The sequence below is a fragment of the Aspergillus karnatakaensis genome, assembly GCF_047715665.1.
Source record: "Aspergillus karnatakaensis strain CBS 102800 unplaced genomic scaffold BJY04scaffold_7, whole genome shotgun sequence".
NCBI classification, from domain to species: Eukaryota; Fungi; Ascomycota; class Eurotiomycetes; order Eurotiales; family Aspergillaceae; genus Aspergillus; species Aspergillus karnatakaensis.
The window spans coordinates 109,676-137,265 of NW_027395719.1; the positions used below are offsets into that span (position 1 = coordinate 109,676).

At 52.5% G+C, this 27,590-nt stretch overlaps 11 protein-coding genes across 11 annotated transcripts; 7 read left to right on the forward strand and 4 right to left on the reverse strand.

Moving 5' to 3' along the window:
• Positions 1–12: 12 nt before the first annotated feature.
• Positions 13–2,449, reverse strand: optB (small oligopeptide transporter, OPT family; the record flags this gene model as incomplete). The annotated part of the gene is made up of 2 exons (XM_073719622.1): positions 13–2,368; positions 2,430–2,449. The coding sequence occupies 2 exons, from the start codon at positions 2,447–2,449 to the stop codon at positions 61–63; spliced, it is 2,328 nt and encodes a 775-aa protein (XP_073574993.1). The 3' UTR covers positions 13–60.
• Positions 2,450–7,387: 4,938 nt separating this feature from the next.
• BJY04DRAFT_214519 (uncharacterized protein) lies at positions 7,388–8,004 on the forward strand (the record flags this gene model as incomplete). Its single annotated transcript, XM_073715237.1, has 3 exons — positions 7,388–7,624; positions 7,706–7,867; positions 7,963–8,004. 3 exons carry the CDS (start codon positions 7,388–7,390, stop codon positions 8,002–8,004), a joined length of 441 nt encoding a protein of 146 aa, XP_073574994.1.
• A 1,115-nt stretch (positions 8,005–9,119) lies between these two features.
• Positions 9,120–10,007, forward strand: BJY04DRAFT_180341 (GFA family protein). The gene is made up of 3 exons (XM_073710043.1): positions 9,120–9,488; positions 9,544–9,752; positions 9,825–10,007. The coding sequence occupies exons 1-3, from the start codon at positions 9,368–9,370 to the stop codon at positions 9,903–9,905; spliced, it is 411 nt and encodes a 136-aa protein (XP_073574995.1). The 5' UTR covers positions 9,120–9,367; the 3' UTR covers positions 9,906–10,007.
• A 1,514-nt stretch (positions 10,008–11,521) lies between these two features.
• BJY04DRAFT_180344 (YbhB/YbcL family Raf kinase inhibitor-like protein) lies at positions 11,522–13,343 on the forward strand. Its single transcript, XM_073710044.1, has one exon. The coding sequence runs from the start codon at positions 12,201–12,203 to the stop codon at positions 12,732–12,734; it is 534 nt and encodes a 177-aa protein (XP_073574996.1). The 5' UTR covers positions 11,522–12,200; the 3' UTR covers positions 12,735–13,343.
• A 15-nt stretch (positions 13,344–13,358) lies between these two features.
• BJY04DRAFT_214522 (Zn(II)2Cys6 transcription factor domain-containing protein) lies at positions 13,359–14,934 on the forward strand (the record flags this gene model as incomplete). The annotated part of the gene is made up of 2 exons (XM_073715238.1): positions 13,359–13,809; positions 13,865–14,934. The coding sequence occupies 2 exons, from the start codon at positions 13,359–13,361 to the stop codon at positions 14,932–14,934; spliced, it is 1,521 nt and encodes a 506-aa protein (XP_073574997.1).
• Positions 14,935–15,581: 647 nt separating this feature from the next.
• On the forward strand, positions 15,582–16,184 carry BJY04DRAFT_214523 (uncharacterized protein; the record flags this gene model as incomplete). Its single annotated transcript, XM_073715239.1, has 1 exon — positions 15,582–16,184. One exon carries the CDS (start codon positions 15,582–15,584, stop codon positions 16,182–16,184), a length of 603 nt encoding a protein of 200 aa, XP_073574998.1.
• Positions 16,185–16,280: 96 nt separating this feature from the next.
• BJY04DRAFT_144402 (YbhB/YbcL family Raf kinase inhibitor-like protein) lies at positions 16,281–17,319 on the reverse strand. Its single transcript, XM_073708749.1, has 2 exons — positions 16,431–17,319; positions 16,281–16,363 (listed from the first exon to the last, which is right to left on the reverse strand). Exon 1 carries the CDS (start codon positions 17,074–17,076, stop codon positions 16,444–16,446), a length of 633 nt encoding a protein of 210 aa, XP_073574999.1. The 5' UTR covers positions 17,077–17,319; the 3' UTR covers positions 16,281–16,363; positions 16,431–16,443.
• Positions 17,320–17,715: 396 nt separating this feature from the next.
• Positions 17,716–19,575, forward strand: BJY04DRAFT_214525 (MFS transporter; the record flags this gene model as incomplete). The annotated part of the gene is made up of 3 exons (XM_073715240.1): positions 17,716–17,881; positions 17,934–18,185; positions 18,236–19,575. The coding sequence occupies 3 exons, from the start codon at positions 17,716–17,718 to the stop codon at positions 19,573–19,575; spliced, it is 1,758 nt and encodes a 585-aa protein (XP_073575000.1).
• A 708-nt stretch (positions 19,576–20,283) lies between these two features.
• Positions 20,284–21,446, forward strand: BJY04DRAFT_144398 (SDR family oxidoreductase). The gene has a single exon (XM_073708748.1). The coding sequence runs from the start codon at positions 20,522–20,524 to the stop codon at positions 21,320–21,322; it is 801 nt and encodes a 266-aa protein (XP_073575001.1). The 5' UTR covers positions 20,284–20,521; the 3' UTR covers positions 21,323–21,446.
• A 662-nt stretch (positions 21,447–22,108) lies between these two features.
• Positions 22,109–24,611, reverse strand: BJY04DRAFT_180350 (cytochrome P450). The gene is made up of 3 exons (XM_073710045.1): positions 23,586–24,611; positions 22,733–23,539; positions 22,109–22,682 (listed from the first exon to the last, which is right to left on the reverse strand). Exons 1-3 carry the CDS (start codon positions 23,900–23,902, stop codon positions 22,241–22,243), a joined length of 1,566 nt encoding a protein of 521 aa, XP_073575002.1. The 5' UTR covers positions 23,903–24,611; the 3' UTR covers positions 22,109–22,240.
• A 144-nt stretch (positions 24,612–24,755) lies between these two features.
• On the reverse strand, positions 24,756–27,055 carry BJY04DRAFT_180351 (DNA cross-link repair protein PSO2). The gene is made up of 2 exons (XM_073710046.1): positions 26,416–27,055; positions 24,756–26,363 (listed from the first exon to the last, which is right to left on the reverse strand). The coding sequence occupies exons 1-2, from the start codon at positions 27,040–27,042 to the stop codon at positions 24,762–24,764; spliced, it is 2,229 nt and encodes a 742-aa protein (XP_073575003.1). The 5' UTR covers positions 27,043–27,055; the 3' UTR covers positions 24,756–24,761.
• Positions 27,056–27,590: the final 535 nt, after the last annotated feature.

Genomic DNA, 27,590 nt, shown 5'->3' on the forward strand with positions numbered 1-27,590 from the left:
TCATACATGGCCATAATCACAGTAAAACCATCCCACCTCTCATCCCTTCGCAAACCACCACTACCACGCCTCTGGCCCAAACTTCACCCCCGTAACCTGCACGGCCGTCCCCGCCGCATCCATCGTGTCGGCCGCAATATTCGTTCCCCACCAACTCGGAAAGTCCGTCTTGGTTAGATTGAGGGTGAGGAAAATCAAGATCGTGCACAGCGCAAGCCCGACATCTAACCCAGCAGACACGACATAATTGTACTGCATCCACCATCCCCGCCAGCGGTCACGAATATACTTGTTAAACATGAAGCCAACGATTCCCCAGGAGAGGTAGTTGAGTGGGGTGGCAGGGGGAATGAGTGCACTTCCGCCGAAAATAATAGGAGCGTTGAGGAGCCTAACCCACCGGGCATATTTCGTGCGCTGCGAGACACGAGCGACGACGTAGATTACAACCGGCAGCAGAAAACCGGCGAGCCAGAACCACTGCAGGCTGGAGTAAATCTGACCCGGAGAGAACATGCGGCCTGGGCCGATGGCGCCCCAGATGACGGAGGCGTTGAAGAACACGCGACCATTGGGACAGGTGTAGTGGTTCGGCTGGTGTTGATCGCAAACGCCGGGAATAGCGCCGAGGGCCCAGTTCATGACGCAGATCTGGACAATTGAAGACCACAGACAGGCTATCATCTGCGCGGCAAAGGTGACGCGAGGGGGAATCTTCATGTAGTGACCTAGCTTCATGTCTTGACAGAAGAACAGGCCTTGATACATGCTGATGTAGCCGTAGGTCTTGAAAAGCATCATCGCCATCGGCTTGCCGGGTTGCATGTAGCCGATCACAAACTCCGTGATGACGTTGAGACCAATCTGGATATTGGTGGACGCTTGGATGATTCCACACGGTATGAACCACACCGCTCCCATGATCAGCGCAATGAAAAAAGCCCACCAGGAGAGATTCGTCGGGTACCCTTGGGTTACCCCAAGAGCCATGCCGATCATGACGAGTGTGATAGCACCGTACCACCACAGTGGAACAGTCTTGAACCTAGACATCAGGCGTCCATGGACATCTTCCTCTTCCTGGCCGATCCGACGGAAGCGAGCCCAGATATCCTTTCCGTGAAACAGAATGGCATGTACAAGCACGGCGATGATGGTGGCAAACGACAGGCCGTAGGCAAGAGAGAATGTGGTGGACAGGAACAGCGGTGAATAGCTTTCGTATTTGGTGGCGTCGAGAGTCATCTCCGGGGTGAGAATGCGGCTAACGTTGTACACTTGGCCGGTGTTGTCGTAGCTGCTCGAATCGCTGATGGGAAGGTACTTGGCGTAGTTGACACCGCTGTAGTGTAAAGCGGGGGTGACAATCCAGAACCAGAGCACCATTCCGATCAACGTGTTGGCGATGCCATGCCAGGGTGAGATGAGCGGACTGAAGTTGAAGCCCGAAATCTGAGTCCAGTCAAAGGTCATCGGAATCAGCGACAAGCCTGTCCAGCCACCGAACAGCTGGTTGATGACAACATTCTGCGGCTTGATCCAAGTCACCCAGGCAAAGACACTGAGGAAGGGCGCGATGTATCCTGGAAACCAGTACCACACGAAGGAGCCGATCATGCAGTACAGGAACATGCGGTACTTGCCGATGCGCCAACCAGAAACCTTGCTCGGATCCGGCCTGCTGTGGTCGTGCAGCGCATTGAACAAGGACGAGTTGATGAGTGTAGACGGCCAGATCATAGCTGCAGGGGTGACGAGGAAGCGGTGGAAGAAACCAGCCATGCCAAATCCTAGCATCTGGGTGGATATGCACATGAAGAGTTCAAACGCCCAGTCGAAGCGCTGATGGTAGAACGCACGTTGCGCGAGCAGGATGTCGGTAGCATAAGCGGCACCGCCGCCAAAGGTAGCATTGGCCATGATGACAGAGATAGCATGCTCCTTCTTGCTGTATGGACCGGGGTTCAGGTTGAACTTGACTCCCAGCACCTTGTATTCCTTGTTCGGGAGGATCTTGGCCCACGCCACGCCGATGGGGTAGGCGACGACCTGAGCGACATAAGACGGGATAACGATGTACGGCTGGCGCATTGAGAAGAGCATGTTAAGGGCGGAGCCGATGGTTGCTAGGATCATTCCAATAACCCAAGCACGGATGGTGTTCGAGTGGCCGCCTTCGTCGACGTTGGGTACGGCAGCGCGGACTTCGGGGTAGGGGGAGTTCTCGAGGAGGTCGTTGGCAACTTCCTTGCGAGCGTTGGAGTCATTGGTGTGCAAGGCATTGTTGATCTCATCAGAGACTTCGTCAGGAAGATTGGGGTCCCAGTGGTGGTGATTCCTGAGCTGCTTCAGGTGCTCGACGGCGTCGCTGGCTCCATCAGTGGAAGCAGCCTCGTTGGCGACAATGACGGGTGGTTCTTTCTCAGTACCCTCCATTGTCATGATACATGAATTAAATCCTCAAAGAATCTGAGGTTATGATGGCAGAACGGTGGATGAAAGAGAGGAGAGGAAAAGAAGAGAGAGGAGGAAGTGAAGTGTTACTTAAAAGCAAGGAAGACACAACACCTGCACTCATGCACCTGCAACTCCCTTATCTCTTCCAACAAGTCCCAATGCAACTGTCTCAGACAACGCTGACTGATTTCAGATCCAATGCTCCGGGGTCTGCAAGGAGTCTGGAAAAGACATCCCTCCACCCGGTGCAATCTCGCCATCACGCTCGAATTGCCTCAAAATCAGGACTCGAGGCCCCTGGCTTATCACCCGAGAGCACAGTTACACTGCATACACCCCGCTGCCCGCAGTAACAACCTCGGCCAAATCCATGAGCAACTGACATGGAGTCTGCTGCTCTTCGGCCTGACTCAGTGTCAATCGTATCTTCCAAGGCAATAATCCATTGATCCCTCAGAACTATCACTAATCATTCTACAGACCAAGATAACCTCAAGCCCAATACAATCTACATTCAATCAGACCCCCAGGCTCAAAAAGCCACCATGTAACCCAACCCGGAGCACATACAGATCACCCCCGTCCTGGACAGATAAACAACAGTCTCTCGGACCAGAGTATCGACCCACCCCACCCGTGGACCCCAACCGCACATGCCACACAGGAACGAAGACAAGACAAGAGAATACAAGACAAGACAAGCATGCTTGTCGTCGATAAGCAAGCGAAGCATCTGCACGCGCGCCTTCTTACTTCTTACAGCCAAGCTTCGCTCGGGGGATACAGTGCATGCATTCGGATTGGACGCCGTCGCTACCCTCCTTCCTGGTTGATCCTAGTGGGTGGGCTAGAGAGGGGAGCTAATGTTAGTGGCGCGGTGGGTTTGAGACAAGGTTCTGACAGAGCGATACTTGGTTTTTGGATTTGTGATCTGGGGTTTCATGGCCTTCTCAGGGTTTTCTGGCAACAGGGGGCACTGGGAGATGCTTGAAGTTGTTCAAATGGGCGTGCTATGCATTTGAGCCTACTTTCTTGTCCTGGAAAGTCAGACTCCGGGGCGGACGGCAATCAATCAATTAAAATATGGATCGACTTGGTACTGTACGTAAAAACTTAAGATGATATCCACTTCTCTTCATCTGATCTTATCAGTTTGATCTAAAGATAATGATGTCGTATCGCAGACATACCCCCTCGGTTAGCGCCGCCACAATGTCTTCGTTGTTCGCCACAACTGAGACAAGCCCTTCGGAAGGATCGACTTCGGATACGATATACGGTTTCAATCTACTCCAGCTCCTGTATGCGCTGTGCCGCAGCAGATGAAGCGGCGGTTGATAGCGTCCAATATCCCAGGCCTTGGATCCTGTCCTTCTGCCACAGCTGGCCATGATAACGGAACTTGGTTCCGCCCAGTCTGTCGCAGGGATGTTTGTTATCAACTAGCGACAGGCAGAGTCGTATCCAAGTTAGAGCTTGACCGCGACCGGCGACCTCGGCGCAACTCATAACCTTCGGGCAGTCCTACCAAATCTAGTCTGGCACTGGATGTTGGGTAGTGGCCCTAAGCACTATAACTGCGTTAGTCTCAGACATCGAGCTTCCATTGAGATTATTCGGGTAGATCTAATTTGTTCGGTATCAATCAGATATCAAGCTGAGCGAAGGGAAGTCATCGGAAGGTTCCGACGTCAAGTCGTGTTGTAACCCCAGGCACAGGCTGCGATCTCTGCTAGTCAGGCATCATGACTCTTGGTGTCTGCCCGTCATGCCGAGTATCTGGGATCCATTCCGCCGTCCACGGTCGTTGCTCGTCGTTATCTTGAAGATTGAGGGCCTAGTGCCTACCTAGATGAATCTCCGCAGCCTTTCCCCAATCTTTCGCTTCCCTAGGCATGTCGATTCCCTTATCGCATAACTCACTGTTTGCGCCCGATGTTCTGCTCCTCTTCTTCATACCTCGGCGTGCTTTAGCGAAGAGGGTGCGCTCAGGAATCTCACTATACATACAAGTGGCCCGTCCAGCCAAGATGCTCGAAGAATGAAGGGCAGGATATCGAACGATTGTATGTCACAAGATACTTCTCATCAGTTTTGAGGTAGGCATTAAACCTGTTCTCCCTTGATACCTAGTGTCGAGAAGGGCAGTCCAGTCGCTGGTATGTCGGGGCCATTGTATGGAGCCTGTGACTCTATGGAGCTCATCACACAGGAAGGAAACGCGCATCACACATCGAGAGCGTCCATCAAGGGGGCACATTTAGCATCTCCTCACGTCTTCCAAAGGTCGAAAACCGAGGTTGCGAGCAAATCTTCTGGAGGACAACCGGCATGGGTTTTGACCAAGGACAGCGTCACTCTTACCCCTAAAAATTCAACAGTCCAGAGTCGTCTCCGCCTACTTTAAGCGTTCCTGCTCCTGTTGAGCCTCAGTGGCGTGATGTGTCAATGGCGAAGCTTGCGGATACCCGTCGTGTTTTCCTCTAGTGAGGAGATGCGTTCTGCGCCTTCCTTCTTCAACTAATGTCGAGTTAGGAAGGCACATTGGAGGACTCTGAACTGGAAGGGGAGATCACGGCCACAGTGCATCGCGCCTGCCTTCTCTGAGGGTCTGTTCCTTCCTCGGTTGCACTAAGCTTGACTCTGAGCTTGACTCTGAAGGAAGGTGCGATGGAGAGTAGAATGCACCTTCCCCAGCCGTCTCGTATAGCCAGATTGAACGTCACCCATAGACTTCGAGCTTGATCCTCCCAGGATGTCGCGGTTTGTGCTTGTTCGAGAATGGGCAGGCTCATCCTATTACAATGGAACTTGAGATCGCGGGGGGGGAATGCAGTATCGCTCACGGCGCTCAGATTGTCATCTGCTCCTCCAGGTGCGTCAGTCGATCTGCCCTTGAACTGGCTTCGCCCAAATCAGTGCCCATGCGGATAGACACGGTAATCGGTAGACGTCTCTTTGAAGCTGCATCAGGCCACTGCGTATCGGAAATATCATCCACCCCAAAGTCCATTAATCCAGGGCTCCTCGTTCGGCCCATTCTAATTTCCTCGTCCGAGATCATCCGTTTCAAAACCCGCTGACCGACGCATTCCAGGGTATTCCATCACTTGAACTGTTTTGCGGGTCAACAGCAGTACCCCAGGCCTCATCTCAAGCTTGTTGCAAGACCCTGTACCCGGTACAATTCCCTACCCCAGTGCACCGCAACTCACCGCTCTTTCGGCTCTTTTCTTCGTCCGCGGTCTCCGTCCTAACACCGTTGGCCCTCAACATATGCCAGAATGGAGCGAGCTTGCTTGATAACTTGGCATTCCGTCTTGCACAGTCCAACTGCTCATCTTCTCCAAGAAAGGAAAATAACGAAATGAGCCGCGAGTTAGCCCGGTGTCCATACTTGGGTACAGTGCGTGATGCTAAGGGGGCTTATATAGGGAGCATGTTCGCCCGTCAATTGTGCGTTGAGCGATTATGGGCGGCTAATGTCAACAGGCAGGGCAGTGCGCTAACAGCGTTGATGGTCTTTGGAGTGGGCGTGATTGAAAAGACCGGCATCAGCTTGCTAGTTCACCACATGCTGCAATGAAGATTTTCATCGCTGTCGGTGTTGTCTCGTGGCCGACCAACATTGTGAAGAGCGATATGAGCCTCAATCCTCAGGCTCGTCGGTCAACAAGGAGAACCTGACACAACCTACATCCATCTCAAGACTGCAGAGTACGCCCCTGCTGAGTCACATGCCCTCACTTCCCCGGTGACACAAGGCACCGCAGTGAACCTCTACCTACCTCTCACCACGATGCAATAGGAAAGAGACTGAGACATGTCCGAAAGCCATGCACGTTTCCTTTGCTTTCTATCCTATCCTCAAGTGAAGTTGTTGCTGATGCATCGCAATGCTACAGTATGACGACCGAGCTGGAGTTACTTTTACGATCGTCGACACAGCGCGGGCGGTACAGTGACATTGCGAGGTGTCGCCAATGGTCCGGTGTACAGCCTGCTACTAGTGCTCTCGAAGAGGCAGGAGGTATCGTTCGTGGTGACAACTCACCTTGCATGTCTTGCGGTACCGTACGCTGTGATATGCCTGAGCTGCTGCTGCGGTCCCAGAGTCACATCTGGTTCCGATGTGCTTCGTGTTACGTGTGCGAGTGCTCAGGCGTTCGTCACGACAGCCACTTGTCTGGCAGTGGATGAGAGGTCGTGGGTTTCTTTGGCCACGCGGTGCCATGTCAATTCGATGTGTCGGTCAGCGCACGGTTACAGTTCTCGTCGAGGTAGCTTGGGGCAGAGGTTCGTCAACCAAAAAGAGGTGAAATGTTGGAATTGTCTGGAACACCGCCGCCCGTTGTACTCTCCGTGGACCCAAAGGAGCGGTCTATCTCCAAGGCTTATGACTGATCACATTCAGCTCGATCTTCGCTCTTGGAGTCGCACCGCACAATGTCACAGTTGTTCAGTTTGAGAGTCTCACTTCGTGTCCCAAAACTATCATTGTCTTCGTTCGTGCATCTGGAACAGCGTCATGCTCTGTGGACTGAGAACGAATCACGTTGATCAATTTTTCGTCGTCCGCATACCTCGGCATGTGGCGAGTGTCGTTCAATTCGAGAGGTTGGTATTGGTGTTGCGAGCTCTGTCATCGGCCGTGTTTGTGCCCACAAGGGCTAGGGCTTTGAATGGTTGATGCTGGACCAGGTACAACTAAATTTCCGGCCCGACAAGGTATCCTTCATACCGCGATGCTGTGCGGTCGAGAGCCTCATCGAAGTAACTCTTGAACCTGCATTGGACACGGTACGGACGATGTCATGTATATGCGATGTTGACATCAGAGTGGCGAGGCACCATAGCCAGACACCTTTACATTCTTGTCTCGCCAATCCACACCTGTTCTTATACATCAACAGCAGGAGACAATACAATCATGTCTTCCAATTCCCTAACAACGAACGAGCTCAAGCGCGACGTTAAAAGCGGCCAGCGCATCAGCGCCCAAGATGTCTCCGTCCTTGGACAGATGGAAAGCGGCGGACCGACCCAAGAAGCCGCGCAAACTTTCGCAACACATCAAGCAACCTTCGACGGGAAACTCGACGAACTAGTCGAGAAACCACGCAGCCATATCACGCAGGAAGATGCGCGCCAGTTAGAAGAATTAGAGGTTCGCTTGCCCTTCTTCAATTGGCCAGGCGCTATCTAAGTGATCTGTAACCCACCTGGCGCGGGGTCAATTGCGGCACAGGTCAGAGCTATCGCGGGCCGGAATGAAGCTCTGTCTCTTCCTCCGGATGCGATGTCGGATGCAGCATACGTGACAAAGGAGGACGCGAGCGATGCACAGCATGAAGAAGCGAGGATCTACGGCGGACAAAATCCGAGAGGTGGGATGGCGGCCCAGATGCAGGTGGGTTTGAAATGCGGGGCTATAGCTCAACTTTCGGCTCGAGCTTGGCTCCTTTTTCATCTCAACGATTATAGAGAGCATGCTAATTTGAGCAGAGTGCAGCAGATAAATTGGAGCGCGCGCGACGCGGAAGCTAGTCCGGCTTATATTCCGCAAGGCGAATACGCTGCTGACCGGAGAATCTGTCATGTTGTAACTCGAAAGCCGCGGATGATTCCGTAGGATTGGGTAGGCCTGCATTGAAGGCCTCGAGCCCGGCAGGCGCTTGCAGCTGCCAGATGGAGTTGCTGGAAGATTTCTGAAGCTCAAGCTGCGTCTCAACAATACTTTTGTCGCATCTCGTTTCCAAGTCCCAACAAGTCAGCATGTCAGTGTAAAATAACCAGCCAATCGGATAACCGCATGCCCATGATTTGAAATTCTGTAGAGTTAGACCAAGGCCTCGGGTCAGCAAGCATTGGCGTAACTATGGGGCATGCCAATCACTAATCACACTGCACTAACTCCATAGCGGTGGCCGAATTGCAGGCTGCGCTTGGGCTTTTGGAGCTGGGCTGCTGGAGCTGCCACTGGAAAATGCCAGGGTGGACTCTAAAAACACTAGGGCGTGCCACATGGTTAGCGCCTTCTGGCTCTAGCTCTGGCTTTGGCTCTGGTTTCCGGTGGACTGATAGCAGCGCCATGAATCAGCGTGTGTCAGCCAGGTCAGTGTCGGTTCCAGTTCCAGTTCCAGGAATAGACAACGTGAGGAAGGGAATCCTAGTCCGAACGACATTTTGACAGCTGTCACTACCCTTTCCATTCCACCGATGGGCTATCGCATGTCGTGTTGTGTGTGTGGCCAACCGTGGTTAAGCGGGTGAAAGCCCTTGGGATCTGCGGATCGGCAGGCGGCGCTTATCATCACACAGACCATCATGCAGCGTAAATTGACCGTGACAAATACTTGCGGCGGAGATCGGAGTGGTGGAGAAATGGGAGGGAGGGAGTGGGCGGAGCTGGAGGCTGGAGGCTGGGAGCTGCTGGAGTCTGGACGGACTGGGACTGGAGCTGGGGAAGTCTACCGGAGTTTCGGAGTGCAGTGCCCCTCTACCGCTGTTACCCCTCCATAGCTGTGGGAGCTCAATGTCGCGAGTGTATCTCCGGAGGTGTCGAGGAGATGAAGGGATCTGGATAGAGAGAGATGGTTAGCAATTGCGATTGAAACAAATAGAATATCTCACCAGCTTATGCGATGAAATCCAAGAGAAAACACCAAGTGAGAGAGAGAAAGACAGTGACGCAAGATCCCTGCGGGCGCCCCTCTCCTCACCAACTTTTGACAAATTCTGAGCTTAGTAGCTTTATCGCCCCGTCAGAGTCAGTCCAGTCTATCCATATTCCATCGACAGAAGTTATAAATACCCATTCCTCCACTTGCTCTCCTCAAGGTCCCCAATCCGTGAGCACCTTGATCGCTTTTTCTACCCAATCATCTCTCTCAATCCATTCAACTACATCATGCCTCTCACCGGACACTGTCTCTGCAAGGCCGTCACCTACAAGGCCGAGGTCGACCAGCCCCTCATCACCGCCTACGACCACTGCGACGACTGCCAGCGCCAGAGCGGCTCCACTTACTGTATTCACCTTCCCTCTTCCACATCCCCTTAAACACTGATACTAATCGGCAACAGCCCTCGTCGCCGTCGTCCCCAAGGACACCCTCACAGTCAACGGCCCCGTCAAGAAATGGGAAGGCAAGGGCTCCTCCGGCAAGAGCGTGTGGCGGTGGTTCTGCTCTGAGTGCGGCTCGCCGATCGCCCACGACCCTGAGGCTGCCCCGCCGATCATTGCCCTGAAGGCTGGTACCTTGGATACGGAGATCAAGAAGACTCTTAAGCCGGTAAGCTAGCCACCTTTGGCTTGAGAGATGAAGACTGGAGAGAGAACGTGGGCTAACTCGGATATGAAATAGGACACCGAGATCTGGACCGTCAGCAAGCTGCCTTTCTGCCAGGAGCATCTCGAGAAGCCCTTTGAGCATATGCCTCAGTAGGTTATTCGAGAAATGGGCTGGAGGGGGTTGCGTTGGAGATGAGTTATGACTTTGATGCTTGGCATAATATACATGAAATGAATTAAATTTGTTGAATCAACTTGAGTGGATAGTGCGCGCAACCAGTAGTTTCATCCCTACTTGATATTTCTTATCGCCGTCTTCTTCTCCAATTCTATCTCTATTCGACGGACATGGATCCGAATATTCCAACTCTCGCAGCCCGCGTACTCTGTATCACCTTCTATAACACCCTCATCTACTTCATCCTACTCAGCCTCAAACATATCAAAGCCTCCGAGGTCGAGATACAGCACCACAATGAGCCATCAATACCAACACCAACCACAACCTCCAGCACTCTCACACTTCCCGCCCCCCAGAGTATATTGCTTAAAGTAAGATCAAGACTGCCAAAGCTTAAATCTCCCCGCGCAACACTCTAGACCCCGAGCAGACCCTTCAAAGTTCAGACATCAGGCTCTGCACCTGATACTAGGTTGGAGCCAGGCCGACCACCTCCAGCCCGGTCTGAGACGGGGCGGGGCAAATCAGCTAAAACCTAGAGCCAGAAGGCTAGAAGCGCAGACCACCCACCCACCCATCCATCACGTACTTAGTTAGCGGTGGTGATATATAGGGCGAGGGGCAGGGGCTCTTGCTTGATTGCTCTGATCTGCAAGGCGCCGAGCCGAGGTACTCAGGTAACTTAATCCAATGCAGATGCAATTCAATTCGGAGTAGAGAGTGTAGGTATCTAGCTATCTCTCTTGCTCTCTCTTTCTCTGCTCCTCTATATAACGTACCTACCTATTCATACCTACCTAAGTTTTGCTCTACGCTCTGCTCTGCTATCTTACAAAACGCAAAAGCGAACAGACACTGACAAGACAGCCACAGCCTGAGATCCAATTCCTGCTTATCGTAATTCTGAACCTTAATCCTACAAGGCTCTCTTATAAGGCTCTCTCTTTCCAGGTTCCTCCGTGAGGCGAGGCACTAGTCAAACAACTGCAGAACCAACTCGCCAGCAAGGAAATCGTGTAGGTTTTAGTATCAGTATCAGACCAGGCGAGCGGAGCGATACACAAGCTAGCACAAGCCAAACTACATCACACCTCATCGTCATTCTACAAGGGCGTATTCTGAAACGAAGAGCAATGCAGTGCAGGGCAGGGCAGGGCAGAGTACATATATACGCGCTGTGCCTATGGAGCACGAGCAGTGTATCGGATACTTTCACCCAACGCACAGGAGAGACGTACGTACGGGGAATTTTCCTCCTTGTCCCGTTTCCTTGGGACCTGCACGGGCTTGGGGTGGGCTTGGGGTCGGAGGTAAGAGAATAACAATGCGTATGGTAGTGTAGTGGAGTGGAGTGGAGTGCACAGGCCATGCTCGGATCCGAGATATCTCCTTCTCGGTTTTGGTCTTTACTTGGGTATACACGAGTGCTTGAGGCTGTGGGGTGGGTGTTTGTTAGGTCTTAAGTCGAGGCTAAAGGTAGCTATAGAGATTAAGGATGTTCACGTCATACATTGAAATCGAAGGGGTTGCTTCTTCAGTGGTTGAGAACTGTGCCCATGCTCTAACTACTAGTTATTCTACACGAACGGCTATAATCTGCGAGATATTCTTACCTCGCCGTATCCTTTCATGGGGACGATGTAGCCAGAATAGTCACAACCCTTCAAAGCTCCATAGCGAAAGCATACGCCGGTGAACGAGCACAAGGAACTGCAGAAAAAGAGGCGCAGGAAGATATTGGGCGAGGATTGCTCTCCGCTCTCTCCTAGCCATGACAGTATATACACTCTCTGACCGACATAAACTCACCGAGTCAAGCCCAGAATCACCGAAATCCCCAGAAAAGGCCTCGTTACACACAACTCAATCCAGTTAGCCGTTGCGTATAAAGCCTCGCTCATCTCAAAGACGAATGAGCTGTTGAAGGTCAGCGTCGAGTAATCTAGAGTTCATCTCTACTCAATCAGCACCAGTAGAAACACCAACTCTCAAAATGTGGCTTGTCGCGCCTCTTCTGCTGCAACTCCTTACTTCCCGCCTGTGCAGCGCCCAACGCAACCCCCTTCCACCGGGTCTTCCAATCCTAGAGATGGAATACCCAAATACGCCATGGGTATCCCCGGGAGATGTTCTTCGCATGTCAGGTGTGTTTTGGTTCAGCTCGGGCCTTGTTTTATTGATGGGAACAACTAACCAACCCTGCCAGACACGCATCCCCTGCCGCGAATTGGCGCCGCCGGGCTGAATGCAAACTCAAGCTACCTGCTAATGTTTGTCGATCTGGACGTTTACTATGAGGGGATTTCGACGGTCATCCTGCATTGGTACCAAGCAGACATGGTGGTCCGAAAGCACCAACACGCGTGGCTGGAAAAAGGCCCTCCCAAACGGACCGGGCACGGCCATGTTTCAAACGGAAATGGCCACGCTTCTGGAGCAGAGTACATGTATCCTCGGCCGCCACCGAATACGCACCACCGATACGTCTATCTCGTGTTTCAGCAGCACGATGGATACGAATTTCCGGGCTGCTTTGGTCACATTTTCCCAAAGACTTTCGAGGCGAGAGCTGGTTTCGATCTCAGACAGTTTGTTGCCGTCTCCGGGCTGGGTTATCCCGTGGCTGGGAACTATTTTGTTGGGAAGAATGACGAGACTGTGACAGGGACGTCGACTTCGACGTCGACGGACACAACGTCTCGCCCCAGCCTAACAACAACAACGTGGGTGAGGTCCGCGCCCTGTAGCCAGCCGACCGTTGTAGAGCCTGCCTGCTCGGTGGAGATGTTCTGGAGCATGTGAGATAGGAGACGCAGCGGCGGCAAAGTGTCATGTAGGACAGGATGATATGAAGACGGGAGGGAATACCATCCGCTAGCTGTTTGATGACCCGCGTTGATCCCGTTGTGCCGGGAGTTAATTAGTTCAAGACATTGTGTAACCCATGGATCCAAACCCGTTGACTTGGGGTTGGAGTCGTAGACAGGACAGAGGTGTTGATTTGCTGCAGTGCCGTCCTTCTGGGCAGGGCCCGAGACTGAGCGAGGGCTAGAAGTGACGAGTTTGCAGCAAAACTCGACCGGATGCAGCTGGTGAGGTCTCACAGAGCCCGTGATAAGCGTTTGCTCCCTCTCAGGCATGGCACGAACCATGCGTGCTTCCCACCAGCGAGAGCCCGAACCCCCAAGATTCCCAAGGGGCTTAGGGCCACACCATGTGGTACGTGGGCCATGTAACGTGAGGAGCCAGACAGATGGAGGATGTGCAGTGCCATTACTACCTAGACTCCACTTTGCTCAACCTCTGAGCCGTGTTTGGCGTGTCGGATGGTATAGATGGTGCCATGTCAGCGATTGCGTTTCTATATATACTTCTCCGAGTGTAAGCAATCTGGGTTTTGCCCTCTGCTTACCCATCATCCCCATTATGAATCAATCCAGCGAGCTCGATATTTCTCCAGATAAGCTGCCCAAGAGCGTCAAGGTGCGATCAACCTGCAATGCATGCCAGCAAGCCAAGATCCGCTGCAGCCACGAAAGACCTGCCTGCAAGCGCTGCCAGAAGCACAACATAAGCTGTGTCTACAGCATATCTCGACGGCTTGGACGGCCTGCTAAAAAGCGAGACCCGCATCTCGAAAGCTCTCCCTTGGCCGGCGGCCGGTCTAGCAAAAAGACACGCAATCCGAAGAAGAAAAAGGTCAAGGAGGAGTCCATGTCGGACTCTGGAGCGCCTGGCAGATCTTTCGATGATAGAGACAAACCTAATCTTGATTCCCAAGCTTTTGACCACAACAATATGGACGACATCTCACTTGAGGACTCGAGTCTCCGGATTCCAACATTCATGGAAGTCGTCACAGCAGCCCCTTTTTCAGGTTTGTCCATCATCAGTTTTCTCGTGGCAGTCACTAACATGTCGCTTTCTCATAGACAACATCGACATATCGTCAGATAGCTGGCTGCACGAGTTCATGGCGAACCCTTTCACGGATCCTCCCTTCGATCGCAGCTTCCTAGATCCCTTCGACAGCGACATCAAGGTGGACGACGCCACGACGAGTACATCAATGGACCTCAATAGCCTTCCAATCCAGTCGGAGACCTTTTCAGACTCAACTTCGGAGAGTTTTGATCTGCCATCTTCGTCAAATTACTTCGCGACTGTCAACGGCTGCCTCACGCAAAATGAGTCATTGCCTACTACTCATACCATGTACGGCGAACAAAGCAAGCCGGAGAACTTTGCATGGCCACATGCATTTCCTTCCCTAGCCGGGGATTTCACAACAGACCCTTCGAGTCTTTTCGGTCAAGTCGGCTCGTCAAAGCGCTATCACGACTATAATTTCATTGAAGACGACTTCAAGGCAAACAGTGGGCTTTCGAGTGTCTGCTCATGCCCGACCCATGAGCAAGCCGTTCGAGACCTTTTTCGGGTCAACTTTTGCGCCTCGCGATTGGGCCCTACAGTTGCCATCGACTCCATCCTGACATGTCAGAGAGTATTGCAGCAGCTAACCGAGACCATTCTCCAATGCCGGGTGTGCTCTGAGATACGAGTCAACGTCTTGATGTTAGTCATCGTCGGTATAGACAGCCTACTTAATGCGCTTGATGCAATCACTTCCACCGAGAATGATGTTGTCGAGCGATTGTTCCCCGACTACTTCAATCCTCTGGCTCAGGACTACAGAGATGATCCTGGAATAGCAAGTCACTCCAGAAGATTCAAGGGCAACCTGCATATAAGAACGCAGCTGGACACATGCCCGTTGATCATTGGGGGTTTCTGTGTACCGACCGAGGAGAAGTTCCTGTTCGTGAAACGAGTCCTGCATAGTCGCCTATCAGGCTTGCTGAGAACGGTTCACCGAATCCAACTCTGTACGCAAGAGATAATGCCAGCTACAGCATCGAGGGCTAGATTGACGATGATGAGGGAGATGGATCAGAAGCTGAGACTGATCATTATGAAGCTCAACATGTTGAGCAGGCCGTGACCGTATCTCTAGCCTTATCTTTAGAGTCTGTACGTATTGTCTATGAGAAGGTAATAGCCATTCCTTTTTCGTATCTTAGCAGTAATGTGTAAACAGGGAAGGCTGCAGCTTCACTAACAATATGCGATCACATTTGCTTTCCACCTAACTATTTCCATCTTTGTTAGGTGCAGTTTGGGTATCCATAATCGTCAGCGCCCAATATAGCACAGGAGCTCAAGCGTAGTAACCACACCAGGTTATGGTTTGCTCTAGTCATTTGTGCGACCGTCGGAGGGCGTGTGGTTCCACCATGCTTTGTCTGGGCGAAGGGGAGGGCTAGCAAGGCTTGCATCCCAATGTGATGAAATCGTGAGGCTGATGGAATGACGCTCCATCACGAACCCGAGGTTGTATTCGCTATCCGTCACCAGCAGAGATTTCATTGCGCATGTGAATAAGGAGGGTGGTGGAAGTCGCTGCAACCCTTCATATCAGCTTGTCCCGTTTCATCCACGTACCAAGGCGCTGTTCAGGGGCAGAACTTACCAATACATCTCGGTTCGACAATGCCGCTATACCTCGAAACCGGCATATCAGGCATAGACAGTACCTTATTGTCGACTGGAGTATCTGAAAGTATCCTCTACCATCTCATCCTTTCCACTATGGAGTCAGAGGCCGGTTGCCAGTGTTCCATAGGGACCTTACAGATCATGAATGAAATCCGCAGCGTCCATGCGGTGGTAGAACTTGAAACCATACTTGACTTGGCCGAGCGCATTTATACCCAAGGACAGGCAATGCTCAAGTGCAAAGACTGTCGAGCGAACCCGACGTCGTCCCTCACGATGCTTCCCACGCTCGCGGACCAGCTGCTAGCGCTGTTTGAAGCAGCCTGTCTCGCATACAACGTCACCCGCGCAACGTCTTTATTCGATCCGTCAATCCTCGGCTTTGATCAAACACTGCCTCAATTTCTATGCATACGCAGCAAGATACAACTGGGACAGATGGAGCTCGATGACGACGAGATGGGGGTGCTGGTGCGCATGCTTCTCGGGAAGAATTCGAGGAAACTCTTGGAGCTGCTGAAAGGGCTGCGGTCGCTAGCTAAGGATAGTGGGCAATCGCACAAAGTCGGGGTCACAGCTTTAAGGTCTTGCGAACCGTCTGTTGACTCCTCCATCCATCGTTTCGTAGGTTTTATAGAGCAGGTCGAGGTGGAACCCAGTAAGCATCGCATCGTGATGCCTTCGGGACGCAGCTGACGTGTGATATAGCAAGTTAGACAGAACATCGTGGCGGGTTGAGATAACATGAGCGAATAATATTAACTATCCCGTTGGCTCAGCATTGTGATAAGGAGATGCCGTAGGATATTGAGGCTATAAGTAACGCATCAGGTAGAGAGCAAAGAAGGAGCGACGGGTATACAGGAAGCAATAGACTGTGTACGCTCAAGAACCATTCGCCTTGTCAATACTGGTTCCATGCAAGGACTGAAAGTGCTTAACTCGGTCCTCCCTTCTAACGTGGCCATGGGCGCTCAAAGTGTCCAATCCATTGACCCCAGCCAATAACCTTGCCAATCATGGCCTTTTTGATCTGACTCTTGGTTGCTTTATCAGGACGATCGAGTTGGAGAGTTTCGTCGAGAGCGATGATGGTGAAGACATAGCGATGGGTCCCATGGCCCAAAGGCGCAGCAGCACCAGTATACGTAACACCTTTGTAGTTCGGGACAAATCCCCAGCCCGCAAGCGTAAGTCGGCCGGTGCATTTGGTGTCTTGTTCGGTGTCGTCGTGATAGAGCTCGGTGACAGAAGGTGGGATACCGAAGAACAACCCGTTATTATTGACCCAGAATGGCAAAGGGGCGTCGAGATCTTCACAGGCTAGCACATATTGCTTGGCGTCGAGATCTTGAGGGACCCTCCATCGTAGTTCCGGAATCTTTCCATCACCATCGTCGGCTAGACAAGTATGGCTCGGGAGCAGTGGGGAGCCGGTGCGGCCACATTCTGGGGCTTCAAGGATGATATTCGGCTCGCGTGAATCCCGAAAAGCAATGCTGTTGATGATTTGTCTTGAATCGTGGCCACGGATGCGGTAGAACAGCCGGCACACAGCCCATACGATCCAGTTAATAATGATCGACATCGTGATGAATGTGAAGACTTGAGGGAGTGACAGAGGTGAATGTGAGACACGGATCAGTCAACGAGAGACAAGAGAAAAAGTACAAGAGGCTGAGGTCCTTAGGGGATTATGTTTGATGATAAAAAATTCGAGTATGAAGCCCAAATCCAAGCGAGGTAAGGCAGGACAAGGAAGGACCGTACCTGGGACCAAGAATAGAAAGCGCGTCAATCGCAGTTTCTATAGCAGGAACCCGGACCTGCTAGCATTGCAAGCTATGTATAACACTCCAAATTGTGCCTCTTACCAGTACAGCTACCAGTAACGGTGTATGAGGGTTCAAAGAGGCTGTGATGTTGTCCACGGGTGATGGATGCTGTGCCTCCGTGCACTGCTATAGATCTGACTGACCAATCACAGACGTGGGGGCTCTGTGGCTCACCGCTTTTATATTAAGCCGGCAAGAACAAGCGGTGAGAGGCTATCCGAGCCTTCCGAGAATGAGGCATGGATGGTTGCGAGATCCGCCGGTTCCGTCATCAGGCAGGTAAGCAGTCGGCAGCGGTGGAAGCTCCACTGCTGCTGCTCCAGCCATGGTGCTCAAGTCAAATTTTGTTCCTGGATATTCGATGTCCTCCTCTTCCACCTCCTTCAGCATCCATGGCCGTGTTCTCCCAGCTCCCCTCGTCGCCTGAGGAGGCGGACACCGATCGTCATCGTTCTCCACGCTATCCGGGCGAGGATACCTCCCCCACACACCCTCGAGAGATCCTGGGATGGTACGCATACGGGATTGCTGCTGAGGTCTTTGCAGTATGCGGTGTCGGTATGTCAATGTGCGGACAAGAAATCTTTATACCCAGTGCTGAGATATTCAGGCTCGTTTCTACCCCTCACCCTGGAGCAATTGGCCCGTGAGCGAGGCTATCTGCTTTCCAGCCATCGACCCTGTGTCGGCCCGGACGCACCTCCTACCGCCGGTAATGGGACGGCCCCGGCAAACGAGGCATGTGTCGTGCCGCTGATGGGCATGGAGATTAATACGGCGAGTTTTGCCATGTATACTTTTTCGCTGGCGGTGCTCGTCCAGGCCTTGACCCTGGTGTCCTTCAGTGCCCTGGCGGATTACGGTGAGACGTGAAATATCCCGTTGCCTGCGTATTCATACTCATAGTTGCAGAAAATAACCGAAAGACCTTACTGCTGGCGTTCGGCTTTGTTGGGTCCGCGACCTCCATGCTCTTCATGCTTATCGCACCGCCGGTCTATGTACTCGGGGCCCTCTTGGTAGTTATTGGCGTCACCTGCCTCGGTTCGTCGTTTGTCCTGCTGAATTCGTTCCTCCCGATTCTTGTGGCGAATGATCCGTCCATTCAGTCGCATTCGAGTAAAGACAGTGGATCCCATGGTCATACCGATCCGGACGAGTTCTCCTTGCGGTCATGGACGGACGAAGAGGATACCGACAGCCGTGCCACACCAGCGGAACCCGCCAAGGCTTCCAAATCTACGTCGCCGGAACTTCAGCTCTCGACGCGTATATCTTCTAGGGGGGTTGGTTCGGGCTACGCTGCTGCGCTGTTGGTTCAGGTCATCAGCATCCTACTTCTCTTCACCTTGTCCAAGACTGGGCTGGCCAAAAAATACCCATCCCTTCCGGTACGGTTTGTTTTGCTTCTGGTTGGAATATGGTGGGCTTCTTTCACGGTCGTCTGCAGTCGGTGGCTCCGTAGCCGCCCCGGTCCGCCGCTAGAGGATATCACCCCGGGTGCTAGTTATCGCCAGAAATGGCGCGTCTGGCTACGCCTTGTAGGGTTTGCGTGGAAGTCACTTTGGCGGACAATCAAGGTAGCATCACAACTCCGACAAGTCGTGATCTTCCTCGGAGCGTGGTTCTTGCTATCTGATGCCATCGCAACCGTCTCTGGGACTGCGATCCTGTTTGCGCGGACAGAATTGCATTTGAGCACTGTGTCTGTTGGCTTGTTGTCGATCACAGCCACAACGTCAGGCATCGCAGGAGCATTCCTGTGGCCTGTCGTATCCCGCCGGTTCGGGCTGAGGTCAAACCAAACGATTTTGCTGTGTTTGGCCCTGTTTGAGATCATCCCGTTGTATGGAATGCTCGCCTATATACCCTTTGTGAAGAAATGGGGAGTACTGGGACTGCAACAGCCTTGGGAGATTTTTCCTCTTGGTGTAGTCCACGGAGTCGTCTCCGGCGGATTGTCGTCCTACTGCCGGTCATTGTTCGGAGAGTTGATTCCACCAGGCAGTGAAGCTGCATTCTATGCGCTCTACGCCGCGACGGATAAGGGTAGCTCTGTTGTCGGGCCCGCCATTGTTGGCGCTCTCGTCGACGCAACGGGATCCGTTCGGTCCGGCTTCATCTTCATCGGAGTGTTGATTCTACTCCCAATGCCGCTCGTGTGGTTGGTGAACGCGGATCGGGGACGACAGGACGCTGTCGCGATGGCGAAACATGCGCCTAGCGAGGAGGGCGAAGGATTACTTCGTTAGCCCTTGCATTATAAACAGTATATAGATAGATGTGTAGATGAATCAACGCGGAATGAGAACTCATGGCATAGCCCTTGCCCATTGTCCTGTTGCCCTGTATGTCGACTCGCGTGAGAAGTAACTCGAAACGCCGAGGTCGAGATACGTGCCACGTCGAAGCTTCAAACATCCGCTCCACCCGCGACGTGGTGTTGTCTGTCCCAGAATGCAATGCCATTGTCGACCCCTCACCTGCAGTCAGCGCACGCGGCAGATCCAATTGACGAACGCGATGCTCAATCCGCAAGCTGCGATATACCAAAAAGAGAACATAGTTATCCCGCTCGTATTGGTGTTGCTCTCCCCATTACCAACCCCTCAGTCAGCGTCTCGGCGGCCGACACCAGGCGCTATCCCCAATCCTCCCGCAAAGGTTATTACCTACACCTGACAAACACCCAACAGCCTCTTTGGAGCATTATTAAAATCTGACATGGCATTAATTAATCCTCTTATAACCGATCTCGCTATACCGAATGATTATCGTTTTCTTGCCTAATGCTGACTTTCGGCATGTTGTCGGAGACAGCTAGGCCTAGACGGGCGTGCCGCAAGGTTTCGCACCCCCTCTCGTGGCGTCATAGACCCAATCCAACTCCTCCACCTGCCCCTCACTAACAAGTTACTCCCATCTTCCTCACCAACAAGATGTCCGTCTCAATTGCTGGTTTCTGGCGCTTAAATAGAATCATAGACCCAGTCTTCTACCTTGTTTCTTCCCCTCTGCATCCACTCAGTTCCTCAATTCCAGCCCCGGTGAAATCATCCCGACGTCACCACCCTGCTTCTATATAACTTCGCTATACCTCCCAGGTAGCACAACTTCAGCTTCACATCTATACCCCAAAACCAACAAACCACTTCTTCTCTACCTCTCTACCACCTCCCCCCCCAAACAACCACCAAAATGCCCGTCTCCGTCCCCACCGCCAACTCCCTCCACGACCTCTTCAGCCTCAAGGGCAAAGTCGTCATCGTCACCGGCGCCTCCGGCCCCCGCGGCATGGGCATCGAAGCCGCCCGCGGCTGCGCCGAATTCGGCGCTGACGTCGCAATCACCTACGCCTCGCGCCCCGAAGGCGGCGAGAAGAACGCCGCGGAGCTCGCAAAGGCCTACGGCGTCAAGGCCAAGGCCTACAAGTGCGACGTCGGCACCTACGCCTCCGTCGAGAAGCTCGTGCAGGACGTGATCAAGGACTTCGGCAAGGTGGACGCCTTCATCGCCAACGCCGGCCGCACCGCGAACTCGGGTATTCTGGACGGCTCCGTCGAGGACTGGGAGGAGGTTGTGCAGACTGATCTTACCGGAACATTCCACTGCGCGAAGGCTGTGGGTGCGCACTTCAAGGAGCGCGGCACTGGATCTCTTGTTATCACGGCTTCGATGTCTGGACACATCGCCAACTTCCCTCAAGAACAGACTAGCTACAATGTTGCGAAGGCTGGTTGCATTCATCTTGCCAAGTCGCTTGCCAATGAGTGGCGCGACTTCGCCCGTGTCAACTCCATTTCCCCTGGATACATTGACACTGGTCTGTCGGACTTTGTGGACCGCAAGGTGCAGGATCTGTGGCTTAGCATGATCCCGCTGGGCCGCAATGGTGATGCGAAGGAGTTGAAGGGTGCTTATGTTTACCTTGTTTCCGATGCCAGCACCTACACGACTGGTGCGGATATTGTCATCGATGGTGGTTACACTGTCAGGTAAACTGGTTTTACCTGAGATGAGATGGTTTCTGCAGATGAGCTAGATGCAGGGGGTGGGAATTTGCTAGAACCTTAACGATTTATATAACGAGAGAAATATATATAATTTTACCTTTTCTTACTAAGTTTTCTCTCTTTTTCTCTTCTCGCTGGAGTAGAATCTGAAGACGGCTTGGGCTAGATACTACTAAAAACCAGCACAAGATGAGACAAAATGAGACGAAAGAAAAATAATGCAGAAGAAGAATGCAGAATAAGGTTCCTGGCGCTGAGGACAAGGCCAAGCTCCGAGGAGGGAATGAGACGTTGACTTCCCTCCATAGAACTCCGCGGCGCTGCCTTCGTGCATACTGCATACGTAGTGGTCTAGACTACCCGTGTGATGAGCTGTCAAAAGCCAAACGGCTACTGCATCATCGTCTCCACTTACGATAAGGATTGAGTAACAGGTTTTATGAAGTTCCAAGTTGCAATTTGCGCCGCCGCGGACCTTGCGATAGGCTGTATGTGGGGGCACACCGAACTCACAGACATAGAATAACATCCCGAAGGTAACGAGTGGTCTGATACTTACATGGGCAGGTAGGTAGGTGGTAGGTAGCTGTGGGACTCGGCTCGCCGAGTTGGAAATTTACCTAACAGCACTTGTGGACTGTTACGGAGGTAGAAACAGATTGTCCTGTCAATATAGTTCTCTTATCGATGGTGTATGACTACAGGACCCAGGTAGGTAGAGAGACAAGATTTAAGTTGAAATTTGTACATAACTTGGATATTTATGAAATTCGGTACATCATCATAGCAACAGGTAAAATAGCCAGTTGCTATAGTTCATCATCGAGGTATATTCCTCCCAATTTACCTCTTATCCTAACATGTCAATCCTTTTCGCGGATGCGGATGCAACATCACCAACTGCTCAAACAACAGCCCTCTTCTTAACACCAACCGTCAAGCCCAGTGGCTTCCTCAAGAAGCCCTCCCTCGTCTCCATCGGCCCGCTCTGCTGCAACTGCCAGTCAAACATGCGGAACACCGTAGCGCAAATAACAAGCAACTCCATCTCCGCAACGTTCCGCCCAACACAAGCCCGAGGTCCAGTGCTGAATGGGATGAACGCAGCCTTCTGGCGCGCAGTGAGGCGGGCAGGGTCCCAGCGCTCGGGAATGAACTCCTCGGCGTCAGAGCCCCAGATCTCGGTCGAGTGGTGGATGGTGTAGCTGGGTACGGAGAGCACGTCGCCGGGCTTGAAAATGTGGCCGCAGATTTCGACAGGTGGGTTGCCTTCGGGAATTTCGCGGGGGAGACCCATGGCGGATGTGCTGTGGATGCGCATGGTTTCCCAGATGACCCATTGGAGGCTGGTAGATTGTTAGTATTAATCTTCTAGATTGTGTGAGGATAAACTTACTAGGGGATCTCCTTGACCATGGCGTGGGTAGGAACGTCGATATCCTTGGGAATGGCTTCGTCAAGGACCTTGTGGAGCTTCTCGATGACGCCGGGAGTGCGGAGGGCCCAGTAGAGGATGGCGCAGGAGGTGTTGGAGGTAGTGTCAGAGCCGGCAATCAACTGAGTCAGAGCCTCAGCGGTAAGTTCAGCGCGACCGAGCTTGTTGCCGTTCGAGTCCTTTCCTTCCATCAGGCGAGCGAGAAGATCGACACGGGTGTTATTGGCTGCAACCTCAGGCTTCAGACGTTCGTTGACACAGGCAATGGCGATTCCAGCGAGGTTCTCAACAGCCTCAGCACCATCACGGAAGAAGCGGTCAGGAAGGTACTTGGCGAATGGCTTCAGAGCAGGGTAGCATCCAAGAGTAGCAGAGACCTCACCACGGCGGTTAAGGACCTCGACAGCCTGGACATACTGGGGAGGGGCGTCAGGGGACTTGCGCATCTCAGCAATATCTTGACCCTTATCGAGCATGCCGAATGGGGCACCGAAAGCCAAGTCACCGATGATGTCGAAAGCCACAAAGTTGAACCAGTTCAGGGCGTCAACAGTAGCATAGCCGTTCTTAGGGTTGCGCTGGAGCTCGGAGACACGGTTCAACTGCTTGACAAGGTTCTCGATGTTGCCGTGGATATACTGCTCGAACTGACCAATGGACTTGGCAGAGAAGGTGTGAGAGACAGTCTTGCGCTTGCGGGAGTGCTCAGCACGGTCGCGAGTGTTGAAGAGACCACGGCGGATAGAAACGAAGGCATCATAGAAGTCACTACTAGGGTTAGCATCGTTATAGTGAACAGTGGAGACAGACATACGCCTTCAAGAAACCGTTTCCGTGTCCATAGACAGCCTGGATAGCAGCGTCGTCTGCAATGGAGACGTGCCGAGGAGCAATGCGAACAAGCTTTCCATACTTCTTGTGGGCCTCATTGACAGTGATGAAACGGTCACCCTTGCGAGCTTGGAAAAGCAACCAGAAGTTCGTCCATGCAGCAAGACCGGGAGCTGGAATGTCGCTCAGACGCCATGTCTGCAGGTACGGGAGAGTATAGTATGCAGCCAGCAGTCCCAAGAGGGCGTAGGCGAGATTCTCGGGGGTGAGAAGATCGGGGGTAATAAGATCGGTGATCATTGTGGGGATCTGAGGTTGAACAGCGTTAGTGACTAGCCAGAACAAGGATGAAGGAAGAGCCGGACGATGATCCGGCCAAGAGATTCAAAAGCAAGCATGCTCAGCCTGCAGGACAATAAAGAGGCACTAACCGGGTTGGAGGTTGGAGTGGAGATTTATCGGTAGAGAGTTGTCGAAGCTGGGGAGGTGTGCTCAGGAATGAAAGTAATAGTAAAAGTCGACCAGATGAAGAGAAAAGTAATGGAATCAAATAAACAGCCTCGTATTAGTCCATCATGCGCTGGAGTCAAGACCAAAACCAACAGCAGAGGATTCTAAGCATGGATATTTATGATGGGGGATCAACGTAGGCATCCCCGAGGCAAAGCAAAGGCACGGAAGTCGAGGACGGGAGTCTGGGGACGGGCTCACTGCGAGCGCCAGCCGATGCCCATCCCCGACCTCTTCCCCGCCCACTTTAGTCGGTTATGCCACCGCTGGCTCCGGTTTGTGATTTGCGAACCATCGTTAGCATCTTCGAGACGGCGAATCAAACGAAAGTACAGTACTTTGTGAGCCAAGGGAGGCTATCTCCAGAGCCAACGAGACGATGTGAGATTGATTGCTTCCCCGCCTGGAGAGGCAAGTTGACTCCGTCCATCCGTACTACTTTGGTCATTGGCTATCCCGGTCCCGTGATTGGTAGCCAGATGCAGAATTACCCCATATTTTAACGGCCTCAGGCACGATCCTTCAATTGCCGATGAAGACATCAGCACCGGTTGATCTATAGTTATATCGGGAGTTTCCCGAGAAAAACGGTTGTGGTCACGGTCAAGAGATATTCTATACGGAGTCTATGCACGGTATACATGCTATATCACCAATCATCCCCCTCAACCTTGTACAGCCCACTCTTCCTCTTCTCCGCCTCCCACTTCTCAAACCACCCCTTCATACGGTCCCGACTCTTCTGACTCCCAACATTGACCGTCGGGATAATCCTCCCAATTCTCAACGCGCAGCTAAACATCGTCAACTCACGAAATGAGCTGTGCTCGCTATACGGCACTCCAAAACAGGCACTCTCGCGCGTGCTCCCACGTTGTGGCGTTAGGTCACGTACCGAGAACGGAGTCTTCCAGTGTGTAGAGTGGAGCACGGTCGACACGGGCGGGTTCTCCAGTGTGCGGCCAGCAGGCGGTCGGTATGTCCACCCGGTGGGACGAAAGCCGACTACCCGGGTGAAGTGTGGTTTCATGGTGTCGAGGTAGTCGCAGAGGGTTTCTGCGCGGATTTCGAAGAGTGTTTGCATGTGTACTTGGGCTTGGAGGGGGTCATCCGTGAGAAGAGAGGTGAGTTCGGGGTCTTCTAGGCACGCGCAGATGCGCTGTTTTGCAGGTGTTGCGAAGATTTTGCTCTTGAGTGCTCGTGCGATCGCAAGACATATTCGTTCTTTGCCGATGCTGTAGGTTCCAATCACCACAAGTAGCCGGCCTGTTGGTCCGGACTGTGTGGCTGATTTGACAACAGACGCGGCCGATGACATGAATTGGCTGATTGGGTTCTTCGATATCGTCTTTGCGTTCGCTGTTTGAAATGGCATATGCCCAAGGCTGTCGTATTGGCCATTGTCAATTCGCACACAGAGCTCCGCGCAGGCGTTAATAACATCCGACTGTCTCGGAAAGGCGTATTTTGGGTTGAGATATGTGGTGTCAAGGTAACAAGAATCGAGCCTTTGAACCCATTTCTTGCCTGTTTTTGGGTCCGTGGCGTCCGGGCGTAGAAGAGCGTGGTGGACATGTTGCGGAGATGCTCTAAAGTCCCCGCAATGTAGGACTCGCTGGATTCGTGTAGAAGGCCCTGAGGACATGACCTTCTCGAAGACGAAGATTGCACTACCAGGACAGTGGTTGGCCTCGATCATAGTCACCTGTGCTCCTCCTGTTCCAGGCACTTCAGTCTTCTTTTCAAACTCCAAATCCACCACCCACTGCGGATCGACCTTGAGTTGCTGCCGGACTAAGTTCGCCGTCACTCTGCTGCAATATATCGGTCCGTGGCGCCAGGATTTCGAAAGTCCGATGTAGTGGTCGCTGTGAAAGTGGCTTAAAAAGTACGCATTACACGCTTCTACCGCCCCGTATCGAAATGCATCCACAGATATTGAGAACCCTGGAATGATCTTGTAAAAAGGGCAAGTCCTTTGGTACGCCTGCTTACCCCGAGAGGCAGCATCGTTGGCTGCCGCCTCTGCCCACGCGGTATCTTCAGCATTACCTGCCATGATTTTCGAGAAAGCAGATCCCGCTCGCGGGGCTTTGGCCTGGTACGGATCTCGCTGCGCTGGTTTTGCTATAGCAGCCCGTTCGGCGAATGTGAGTTTCTGTTCCGGCGTAGTAGAGCTCGAGTCTGCCTTCGGCGGTGATATCATGCTAGGTTTTCCGTCGAGACAGTCATTTACATGGTTCGATATTTCCTGTGTAGTTCCGCTTTAGCATCCTTACTCAATTTGGTCCGCTGCAACTTACACTATCTCCAAATCCAACCAGACTACCCTGGCATATCGGACAGGTGGGTGTTTCTTCAAGCTCAATCATATCTGCACTCACGTCGTTGATGTCGGTCTCTTCGTCCTTGATATACTCTTCGCCCGCGAGATCTAAGAAAACACCCCCCTCTTCTATATCTTCCCCGTCTATATCGTCAAAATCCGGAAACTCATCATCTTGCATGTGGCTCGAGGCTTCTCTTACCAGCGGTGGTACGTCGGCGGCGGGATCACGCTTTCTTGCCGGTAGGTCTTCGTCGGGAGGTAACTTCGATTCCTCTTTCTCTTCCTTTACCCCATTAACCTGCGGCGCCTCTTCTTGATTGTTTCCAATGTCTCTGTATGCATCCAAATCCTCTTCCTCACTATCCGACTCGTCGATGAAAGGCCCACTGACTTTCTTCGCCTTCGACACCACTTTCTTCTCCTCCACATCTCCAGCAGCTGATGGCGAAACCCCATCAACCTTCCGCCTTTTCACCGTATCACCGCTCTCATTAGACCTCCCATCTTGCCCTCCACCTTCCTCCTCCCCCAATTCCTCGCCCCAGAAATCATCCGGCGTCTTCTCCCTGTCGTACCCATTCCCATTCTCACCTTCATTCATACCGCCATTCCTCCCACCACCAAGAAACAACCCCTCGCCCTCCTTCTCACCAAGCGAACTCCCCTCCCTCTTGACAGGTCTTGGTCTCTTCGCCGTGACTCTACTCCCAGGCCGCTCACCCTGCGTCGTGAATTGTGTAATCCGAGCTTGAGTTGATGTTGATTTTGGCGGTCCGTCAGTTTTCTGGAAGAAGTTCAAGAGGGAGTTGTTTCGCTTTGCGGGTGTTTGGGATTTAGTTGCTGCGGAGGGTTTTGAGGGGGTTGATGAGGTTCGGCGGGGTGTTGGCATGGTGGTTTATCTGATCTAACTTCGAATGCGAAAGGAGGAATAAGTGACGGTTCCTGAAGTTCGAGGGTTGTAAAGCTTCTTCTTCTATATGGTATTGAGGTTCGTCACGAGCGTGGAGTATGGTTTGCTGGATTGTGTTGAGTCGTGGTGTCATAAGGTATGTACAGTCATTATCCGGAGGATATGTCCAGTCTGTGATAATCGAACGTCGGTTACGCTGAAAGTACAAGAAACGAGAGACAAGAGCGCGTGGATGAAGA